General features: G+C 52.7%; 2 protein-coding genes across 2 annotated transcripts; one reads left to right on the top strand and one right to left on the bottom strand.

Annotated features, from left to right (window-relative positions):
- Nucleotides 1–99: 99 nt before the first annotated feature.
- Nucleotides 100–3,124, top strand: ZNF511 (zinc finger protein 511). The gene is made up of 6 exons (XM_026040686.1): nt 100–120; nt 636–904; nt 1,323–1,524; nt 1,846–1,970; nt 2,238–2,408; nt 2,647–3,124. The coding sequence occupies exons 1-6, from the start codon at nt 100–102 to the stop codon at nt 2,714–2,716; spliced, it is 858 nt and encodes a 285-aa protein (XP_025896471.1). The 3' UTR covers nt 2,717–3,124.
- A 2,899-nt stretch (nt 3,125–6,023) lies between these two features.
- Nucleotides 6,024–9,122, bottom strand: CALY (calcyon neuron specific vesicular protein). The gene is made up of 4 exons (XM_026040675.1): nt 8,991–9,122; nt 8,621–8,740; nt 8,034–8,147; nt 6,024–7,317 (listed from the first exon to the last, which is right to left on the bottom strand). The coding sequence occupies exons 1-4, from the start codon at nt 9,120–9,122 to the stop codon at nt 7,114–7,116; spliced, it is 570 nt and encodes a 189-aa protein (XP_025896460.1). The 3' UTR covers nt 6,024–7,113.
- Between the last annotated feature and the right edge of the window lie 1,115 nt (nt 9,123–10,237).

The raw sequence follows: 10,237 nt of genomic DNA, 5'->3' as shown, positions 1-10,237 counted from the left end.
GCCCCCCTGTTTATCACCACGCATTATTCCTTATTTTGTTGTTATTCACCAATTATTTAACAGTTGTCATTAACTGTCGCTCATTAATCATCGCCGGTTATGGAGTGGAGTGGTTTATTTGTTGGATATCGAGCGATTTGTTGTTATCCGCGGTTAGCGTTGGCGACGCTGCTTTGTGGTTTTTCCCTCTCGCCGACCAAACTCGTCGAGAAGCCCGAGCTTTTATTTTATTTCAAAGTTTAATCAATTTAATCAATTTTGATTTATTTTTCACTTGCCAAATTCAAATTCAAAAGCCCAAGCTCTTTGGAAAATATAGCTTTATTTTACTTTTGCCAGCCAAATTAAAATCCTTATTTTTTCCCCCCCTCCATCAAACTCCAATTAAAAGCTCAGACTCCTTTTTTTTTCCTCCTTTCATTGACCAAGTTCAAATTAAAACCTTCAAAAACTTCCTCTTCTCCCAACCAAACCCAAACTAAAAAGCCTAATCTCTGGGTTTTTCTCTTTTTATTGACCAAACTTGATTCAAAAAGCAGAAAGTCTATATAGTCTTTACTCATGAAAGTCCTTATTATTGCTTTTTTTACGTATATATTGTTTTACATATACATTCTTTTCACGTCTCCCTTTAGCCTCCTATAACGCCTCTTTTCCTCCTTAAATCTCCTTGGGCAACCCTTTGGATATTGTTCGGGAGCTTGTTACGCTTACTCTTCATATTTTTATATTACTATATTTACGTTTTATTATTTATTTTTCCCCGCGTTTTCCCGCTGGGACGCGGTTTCCTGCTGCCAACCCCTTGTTTTTCCCTGCTCCCCACGCAGGATGGCGACGTGCACAGACACCTCTACCTCCAGGACGTCCTCACCAGCGTTAACGAGGTGCCAGAAAGACCCAAGTAAGCCAAAATCAGACGTTCRCAACACCTAAACATTAAAAACCATTAGGAGTGGCGTGAATCCTCCTTCCCGGGGAGCGGATCCCATCGCGGAGCCGCTGTGTGTTTGGGTGCTGTTTCCTCCCATGGAGATCCCAGGCTGGGATTTTCGCTGATGGGTTTTTTCCTGCTTGAAGAGGGAGAAAACGGGAAGCGCTGCCAGAGCTTTAACCTGAATCCCATGATCTTCATCACCCATGATCTTCACCACCCATTTAGTTTATTCTTGCTGCACGCGAGGAATCGCGAGGAWTCCTCGCGATTCCTCGCGTGCAGCAAGAATAAACTAAATGGGTGGTGAAGTCGGTGATGAAGCCGCCTAAAAGGGGGGTTGTTCAACGCGACTGCAAAGAAGGTGGTGCGAGGGTCTCGCCCGCAGGGTGTCCGAGTTCAGCTGCCACCTGCCCGGCTGCTGCCAGCTCTTCGACACGCTTGAGGGCTACGAGCACCACTACAACGCGCTGCACCGCAACGCCTGCGCCTGCTGCAAGCGCTCCTTCCCCTCCGCGCACCTCCTGGACATCCACGTCCTGGAGTGGCACGACTCGCTCTTCCAGGTCCTGGCCGAGAAGCACAACATGGTGAGGATCCGTAAGGTTGGAAAGGACCTTTAGGGAGCATCCAGTCCAGCCGTGCRTGCGCAGGGTCACACAGAGCAGGTGGCACAGGGCTGCATCCAAGCGGGTTTGGAAGGTCTCCAGAGAAGGAGAGTCCACAGCCTGTGCCAGGGCACCTTCACTGYCARGAATTTTTTCCCTAAGTTTCTGTTAGTTTCGTTAACCTTCTAGTTTGCTAAAAGGTTGTGAGGGAGAGCACTCAATTCTCTCTCTTTTTTTTTTTTTTTTCGCTCCTCATTTCTCTTATTTTGTATTCTCTCTCCTTACTTTTGTCCTGCTTCTCAGTACAAATGTTTAGTGGAAGGCTGCGCGGAGAAGTTCAAGAGCAGCCAGGACAGAAAGGAGCACCTGGTCAGCACTCACCTGTACCCTGCCGACTTCCGATTCGATAAGCCCAAAAAAACCAAAAGGTGAGCGCGGAGCTGCTGCTTTTCTCTGCACCTCCGTAGGGATCCTGTACTCATCTTCCCTTTGGCCTTGGCAGAACCCTCTCCAGAGGCTTCTGGCTGCCTCTAGCAGTCTGCACGGCTAAGTTTCTTTTCCTCCTGGCAGTATATCCCCGCCAAGCCTGATTTTGACTTTATTTTTGTTGCTTCCTGGTGAACTGCTTTTCATCTTCCTCGCTCTGAGCTCCTTTGGCAGCTCCAGAGAGAGGGTGTAAAACTTTGTCCCCGCAGCGGCACCAAGCACGAGAGAGCTGCTGTGAAGCAGGACGCGGGCGTGCCGATGGACGTGAGCGTGGAGGCTTCGGAGCAGCATCGAGGAGATTCCATGGAAACGGGCCCTGGGGAGGCCATGGAGGTCCCTGTGCCCAACCCGCTCCCTGAGAAACGATTCTATAAATCCAGGTTTGTGCCGTGCACCCTCACAGGCAAAAACTGTCACCAGCAGGTTTCCCCCAGATGTTTGGAATCYATTTTTATGTGTGAGGGAACTGAGGCTGGAGAACTAAGGGATAATTTGAATAGTGAGGAAAAATTACCAGCAGGTCTCCTTCCTCACAGTTGTCTGCAGGYGCTTTTCCTCTGCTGCTGCACACAAAGACGGACCTCAAAACAGGGCCTTAAAGCGTGTCTCTTCTTCCAGGATCCCCTCCACGATTTGCTTTGGACAGGGAGCCACCCGAGGGTTTAAAGGCCCCAAGAAAAAAGCCTGAAGGTCAGCGCAGCGCATGGGCGTGAGGCAGGAGGAAAACACTCGTCGTGGCCAGCGGGAGCTAGCGACAACACTGCGGACAAGCTGGAAAATTGTACTCCGAAAAGCGAGGAGGGGAGAATTGCGCCGAGGCGGCGGTTTGGGTTAGCCAGGTGTTTTGGGAGCTGCTTGGCTGTGGTCCCTTGGTGCCTCAGCGGGATCTGCAGGCAGAGCCACGCTGTGTGTGCCTGTCCCGGCACGCGGGGCGCTCTTCGCTCGCCCKGAAACCAAGGCGCAAGTAGATTTGCCTGCCTGAACTCACGCTGTGGGTTTTTGTGTCTTTTCGCTGTCCGCTCCGGACGGCGGCGGCTCAGAGTCGAAATCAGATGGTTCCTGAGCAAGGCGATAAATAAAAAGAGCTGAAAACTAAGTTGTTTTGCAGGCTGCTTAAATGAGGTTAAAAGGACAGGGTGGTTTCACACACACGCACGCTGTGCCCTGACCAGCCCACCTTGTGTCCCAAACACCCTCCCAGGACAGGTATTGGGGGGGGATAGTTTGTCCCTTTTCCTGTTCAGACCGGTCCCCCTAGAGCCAGAGCATTCTGCAGCTGCTCCTTGAAATCCCATCAAAGGCAACACTTAAAAACTCATCCGATAGAGAAGGGAATCGGGAGAAGGGAACGCAGACGGATGCGGAAGATGGACAGTGGTCAGGAGCTGATGGGAGAAGTTTCAGCTCCGTTCTTGCTTCCGTGGGGCCTTGGGGCTCTCTCCTTGGCGTGGGCYGGCCCTGTGCAGCCCTGATTCTCCACGTCCTCTCCAGGTGCTCCGGCTAGTACATATAACAGATATACGTACCATATAGCGAGGCTGGAATCACACACGTATCCCTTTCAAGTATTGCCAGCTCCCTTTCCTCTTGCTGAACAAGGTCTCCAAAGTGAACATCAGCTTGCCGATCTCTGGGCAGCAGTGGGTCCTGATGGGTTCCGTGTGAGGCTCCCTCATCCCCGCGGSCTTGCAGGTCTCGGTGCAATAGCCAAAACACAGCAGCGAATCGCAAGCCCTCGGCACGCAGCTTGCAGCAGCTTTCCATTCCACGTGTCTCTGTCTAATTCACGGCCTTTGTGTACAGCAAAAATCTCAAGAACTGGGATTTCCCCGAGCTTGGCGATTCACTAACRTTTTCTCGCTTTTTCTTTTCTTAAATGAGAATAAAAGGGTCCATGAGCTCCACCAGCTCAGCTCTGCGGATTTTGGGGCCTCTTAATTCRTAACATGTAACAGGTTCGGGTTGAAAAATATAGTTCCTACTTTGCATCCCCTGAGACGATTATCTCCCTTCACCCACATGCAGCACAGGACAGCCTTTTAAATGCATTTATTTTACCAAGCACCTAAACCCCTGCTTTTCRCCACTAGTAACAATCAGTAACAGTCTGAGGAGCAGTCTGCAGGATGGGGAGTCGCAGTCCTTGGCAGCACAAATATTATCCTGCCCTGTGAGGACCTGCAGATACCTTTCATAGGAATCCTAATCCCAAATGCTAGATCTTGGCATTGAGGGGCAGAATTGGTTTTTTTTTTTTTTACAGGAGAAATCCGTTTTGTTGCTCTCTGAGACATCAAAACCAGATCTTAAAAACTGTTAAGGAGGAGAAAAAGTAAAGAAGCAAACCACTTTGAATGAGAGAAAAAAAAACAAAAAAGAGCCCCAAATTGTTCATATAAATGGGAGATGAGGGTCAGTACTCAGACATACTCAGGAGTATCCAGCTGCATGTAGGACTTGGCTAACCACATGGGCAGGTCATGTCTCCACAGCTGAAGCTGTGCAGAGCCCTGGTGCAAAACCTGTCCCCAGGCCACTTCTTGGTTGTCTTTGGGGGTTGTGTTGGTAACCAAGCRCATGACAGCCTGCAATCACACCGGTACGCGTGGAAGGACTGTGCTGGGTGCCTCTGCAGCAGAAAGCTTGTGTTCCAGCAAAAGGATGGAAGCAACTGGGTGCTATTCCTCTTCCTGTTGTCCTGGCAGAGAGAAAACAAGAGCCACGAAGCCGAAAGTGTGGTCCTATGGACAATATGCAGAAAACCTGCTGAGATGTAGAGAAGGTGAATTAAGCAAAATGCTGAAGCAGGAGATCCCACGATGATCATCACGGCCTCATGATTTGGCCACTGCCGTGGCTTTCCTTTTGTAACTTGAGCCTTCTGCAGCTTGGTCTTGGAATAAAACCCCACCAGTCCTGGCATACAAGGTACTGAAACTAGAGTCTGGCTGCACTGCAAGCCTCCAGATGCYTCATGAGTGATGCCCGGCTTGGTGGACACGCAGGCAGGTGACCCAGGCAGCACGTTCTCATCTTCCGTATCATGGAGCCAGTACCCAAGAGCAGAGCATGAGTTTGGGGAGAAGGAGACCGGCTGTTCATGCTGCTAAGGAAGGCTGTGAACGGGCTCTTTCCACACGGTGCAGCAGACCTTGGGCCAGTCCCTTCGCCTCCTGAGCCATGGTCAGTGCMTGCAGGACGGTGATCCCCGGCCCGTGCCCTGGTCCCGGGGTGCACGTGGAGTCTCACACATCACAGGCCATGAATCACAGGGCTTCTAACTGCGCGTTGCCCGTCCCCATCGCAAGAAGGAACTTGGCCTGTGATGGCCTAAATACTTGGCTCTAACACAGATTCCGGTATTCAGTGACAAGAGCTATGGATGAACCAGGGAAGATGAGGCCAGGCAAATCCTGGGCATGTCTCCTACCTCTGACACAGCAAGGAAAGGCTGGACATGGTAAATGGATCAGAAGGATCTGGTGGAAAGGCCACGACCAGCTTCTTAGAGACCCTTCCTGCCTAACCAGTCCAGCTGGTCTCTGGCTTCTGGAATCGCAGCCTGCAATCTCAGCAATATCGGCGGAGGGGACACRAGTCTGCATCTCCACCATAGAGGCCAGCACTGCTCCCCGGTGAGCCTAGAGGAAGCAGGAGATTTGTGCTGGCCGGTGAGTTTTGCCCCTCTTCGCGAGGTTAATAAAATTTACCACATAAGTATGATGGGTTGCAGATGTCGCAGTCATTTCACAGTTGGCCGGGCCTGCCACCTCGCATGGGACACGAGTTGTCCATATTAGAGGTCACCTATYGTCCGAGGTGCAGGGTGACACAGTCACTAAACCCTTGGGGTTTTGATGGAGCAGGATGGATCGGGGACTCTTTCCCACAACAAGAGCCCACGTTTTCAGCTCTCCTTGGATCACTGTGGGCAGGCAAGGGAGGACCTGAACTACACCCATGTGCTGTCCCCGTGTCGCAGTGACCCATGGCTCACCATTACCCTTGGTCCAGGGTCACCAGTTTCTATGTCCTAGGATGCTCCCCGGTGAAAAATGTCAAAGTGATGGAGGATGGGGTACAGTAAAAGCCAGGAAGAGCAACAACTGAAGGGATTACTAAACCCTTCTCCGAGGGGGGATGAGAAGACTGCAGTTAGTTGCCACAGGAGAGATTCACAAGCCCCAGAAAAGCATTGTTTTCCAGCAGCCTTTCCTCCGCAAGCAATTCCTCTGCAAGTGGGGCTGGGTCAACGGGGACGCGGGTCAAGCGAACGCGCCCGGCAGAGAGACAAGCGAGCTGGGACAAGAGCACACATTTATTGTCGCTTACAGAAAAGCTGCCCATCCTCACGTTCATTTTGGCTCTCCAGAAAAACCCTGCCAGCGCTCACCTTGAGGATCACAGTTTCTCGAGAAACACACAACTGGGGGAAAGCACCATTGCTGAAACGTCGAGGGGCAAACACAAGGCCTAGCCAGGAGCGGGGAGCACGAGTGCAGGCCAGCTATAGCACACCCACGTCAAGGTTTCAAACAACAATAAATAAAAAGACAAGACCCTATCTAGAAGCCCTGGAAGTAAACAAAGTAATTTTTAGCTTTGCATCTTTCTTCTTCTGATCTTGGCCAACTAGCAGCTGCAAAACCCAAAAGAGAGCAACCAAAACTGAAGCCACGCTGTTGAGGAAGCAAGAGCCCTCGTGGTGCTCATAGCTGGAGGCGGCTGTCACATGCAGACAGCCGTGGTGCTTGGCACGGGTGGGCCATGACCCGCTCCATTCGAATGGTCCGTGGAGAAGCTGAAAACCACGAGCGGCAGAGGGTTTTATGGCGTGATCCTGCCTGCTGGCAGCTACGGACACGGACAGGGAAAACGGAGACAATAACCATTGGGACAACATTGTTCCAACTGACGGGAGAAGGGTGGGGAACAAAGAGATCCCACAGGACACCATGAACGCTTCATTCCAGCCCYGTGCCCATTCAAGGCTGTCTTTTGCTTGCTTGGCTTTGGTAACAGGACTGGTGCTGACGGAGTTATGCTCCCCGGAGCAAGAGCTGGCACGTGCGCTGGACCCCTGCCCTACTCCTGCTGGCCTCCTGCCACTTCTTTGACATTCTCCACCTCCTTCAGGGAACCGACTGCTGGCATCCATGGGGATGGCTGATCTGGGGTACTCTTCTTGCCTTGGCTAAAGTGGTTGATGGCCATGTAGAGACTTCCCTGAGGTCCTGCCTCCTGCTCTGAGTAGTACATCTCGAGGACGGCTGGGCTGCAGTGCTTGTGCTGCGGAGCGGAAAAGAAAAGCAAGAGGAGACAACTAGGAAAAACCCAACTGCCCAGAGCCACCTTGTACCCAAGCAGCTCTGACACGAAGACTTGAGTACTTCAGGTGCTCTAGGATCCAGCTCAGCCTTTGTTTTCTCCCGTGATGGCTCAGGGAACATCTACTGCTCACCCCCACCCACCACATCCACCAGTGCTGTGCGGCAACCAGGCTGGCTGGCTCCCACCTCCAAGTCTCCAGTATCCATCCCCAAGCAAGCAAGGAAGTCTGCACCCCGACACCCAGCAAGGCTAGGGAAGATCTGGCTACTCTTTGTGAGAGCACAGCGCTTCCTCCCTCTCCTGTGAGCCTAAAAGAGGAGCCAGCAGCGTCTCGAGGCCGCTGAGGGTCCGCACTCCTCTCCAGGCTGTCTGCCCACCCTTGACAGGTTGAGCGCTCCCTCCTCAGCTCRTTTGTGAGGCTGGGACAGTTGGTGGTGCCTACAGGAGAACGTGCGAGGCCCACCACTCTCCCACCACTCCTCCTCAAAGGAGTCTTTGTAGATGTGGTGTTTGCTGGGGCCTTCAGCTCATTCTCCACGGGCAGAGACGTCCCAAGGAAAGGGGACAGCAGTCCYCAAAGGAGCAGCTCGAAGCCCTCCAAGCTAGCAGGACTCTGTGGCATTACTCTGTTGGAAAGAGTTCACCGCCCCGCCAGGCTCACCTGCCCTCCTTACCTTGAACACGAAGCCCTCGGGGCAGCTCAGCTGCTCGTACCACAGCGCCTTGTACATGACGAGCATGAGGAGGCAGGCGAGGAAGGCCATGGTGACGAGAATGAGCCCCGTGAGCTGYGGGGACAGAAAGGGAGGGAGCCCTGGAGCACAGTCGGGCCCAAAAAAGGAGGAGATGTGGGGGGAGAATTGATCCAGCTGCAAGCACAGGTAGCAAACTGCTACCCTGCCTGGCTCAAATCACCTTGTACCTCGCAAAGCCAAAAATGGATCTGGCTCAGATCTTTTAGCTCAGATCACTGCATACCTTGCTAGACACATCCAGCTCTCCCTAAGTCTCCTCTGCCAACGTGAGTGGCAGCACATACAAAGGACATGAGTGCCCCAGGAAGTACCAGGAAACACCAAATATTCCTGCTTGCAGTGAAGACCCCTTCCCTATATCAGCTTATTCTCTAGCACTCCAAAGCAACAGCCAGTGCAGGCAGGACTCTGGCTCTTCTCCGCCCTGAAGGAARGCTGTCGCTTCATGAGTTGGCTGCACACCTGTGGTGGAAGTGCTTGCGTGTGCAGAGAGRGATGGGAATTACCTTGACTTTTTCTGCTACCTCATCGTAGAGGTTTACATTCAGCTTTTTAATCCCCGGGATGTATAACTTCCTCTGCTGCTGTTGCTGCAGCTTATATTCTGTCCGGGTCTTGACAATCATCTGAAAAGAGGGAAACTAGTGAGAAACGTCACTGCCAGGGAGGAGAAGGTAGAGTTACCCARTGAGGACCCACAGAGTAACCCCTACACGTGTGCGATGCGCCTGGGTTTACACCCTCTGGGGATGGTCCTGGGGTACAAGTGACAACTTCTCAGCACTGCTTTGGTGTGCGCGGATCCTGGCCCCCACAACCCACATTGTGCTAGCCCTGGTGAAGCACGCTAGCCAGCACAGGGCAGTCTGTGCCCACCTTGTCCGGGAAGGGCTGCTGCAGCTGGCTGGCATCCAGCGGGGTTATCAAGGGAACGTTATCGAAGTCATCATCGCCTCCACGCTGCTCCTTTTCGGGCTTCTCGGAGATGCTGGCCCCTGGCTTCACCATGGCCCTGGTCTGGTGCTGCAAGGAGAGGAGGKATGTGGCCATCAGGCTAAAGAAAAAAAAAAATCAACTTTATAAGTTCCTTCTATACGTGCTTTATAGGTGTCCTCCTCTCATATACTCTGCCTCATTCAGAGGCAAGCGGCTGTACCGGGGGGTCAAAGCAGAGGACAATGCTGATCCCCAGRCATAACAACTTCAACCAAGATGGAAAAGTTTTTGTAGGCTGSGAGTAAGTCTCCCAAGGGGTTCACTCTGCACAAAGCCACAGTCTCTTGGCTGACTCCCCAGGGAGCAGAAGCCATGGGTTCAAAAGCTGCAGCTCGTGTGTTTGCATCCATCGGTAAAATGGAGCCGCCTGCCCAGGCATCAACACTCTTCCCATGGTAAAAGGAGRCAAAATGAGAAATAAATCCATCTAGGACACATGGGCCAGCGGGTTCTTTGCGGGTGTTTTTACCTCCTGGAGGCATCTCAAGCTCCTCTATGAGGACTTAAACTGTGCAGTGTTGAGCAAGATAGACCAGCCTAAGGCCATTAGACACCGTCCAACAGCAAGGAGCCATCATCGCAGCGTGTAAACACGGGCTCAACACATACTGTGTCTTACTTGGGTCTCCCCAAAAGAGGAGGAAGATGCCTCAAGTCTGGATCTCCTCCTCAGCAACTGCCACAAAAACACACACACAAACACAAGGGCAAACAAAAAGCACTGGGAAAAGTAGCCCTGGCTCCAGGCAACTCAGTGTGGGCCCATGCTCATGGTGTGGGACCACGGACAGGGAACACAGAGGGACCTGTGGCAGCCAGGGCATCCCCTGAGGACTCCCCTGAGGCTGGGAACGCGCTGGGACTTTCGGAACAGCGGCTCGGGGAGGAGCGGGCGGCATCTCCTCCTGCAAAGGGTCTAGGCCGCCCTCCCCGTTCCTCTGCGGCGGCTCGGGGATGCTCAGGGACCCGCAGCACCGCTCTAGGCTAGGAGCTCTTCAAACAGGAGAGCGCAGATCGCAGCAGCGCAACCCCATCTCCGGCAGCACCCAGTCACCCCGGCTGCCTCGCCCGCTGCTAAAAGCCGCCTGAGCTGCAGATTTGCGCGGGCCTGGGGGGGGATGTTCGGC

The sequence above is a fragment of the Nothoprocta perdicaria genome, unplaced genomic scaffold, assembly GCF_003342845.1.
Source record: "Nothoprocta perdicaria isolate Ctin4 unplaced genomic scaffold, notPer1 scaffold_260, whole genome shotgun sequence".
Lineage (NCBI taxonomy): Eukaryota > Metazoa > Chordata > Aves > Tinamiformes > Tinamidae > Nothoprocta > Nothoprocta perdicaria.
This window is presented reverse-complemented; position numbering and strand designations above follow the sequence as displayed.

What these genes read in the sequence shown, in the direction of transcription:
- ZNF511 (XM_026040686.1), top strand. Translation starts at nt 100, where the DNA reads ATGGAGTGGAGTGGTTTATTT. An exon ending in TGGAGTGGAGTGGTTTATTT is followed by an intron (nt 121 to 635) that starts GTTGGATATCGA and finishes GTCTCCCTTTAG; the next exon opens with CCTCCTATAACGCCTCTTTT. An exon ending in GAGGTGCCAGAAAGACCCAA is followed by an intron (nt 905 to 1,322) that starts GTAAGCCAAAAT and finishes TCTCGCCCGCAG; the next exon opens with GGTGTCCGAGTTCAGCTGCC.
- CALY (XM_026040675.1), bottom strand. Translation starts at nt 9,122, where the DNA reads ATGGTGAAGCCAGGGGCCAGCATCTCCGAGAAGCCCGAAAAGGAGCAG. An exon ending in AGCAGCCCTTCCCGGACAAG is followed by an intron (nt 8,741 to 8,990) that starts GTGGGCACAGAC and finishes CCCTCTTTTCAG; the next exon opens with ATGATTGTCAAGACCCGGAC. An exon ending in CCGAGGGCTTCGTGTTCAAG is followed by an intron (nt 7,318 to 8,033) that starts GTAAGGAGGGCA and finishes TCCGCTCCGCAG; the next exon opens with CACAAGCACTGCAGCCCAGC.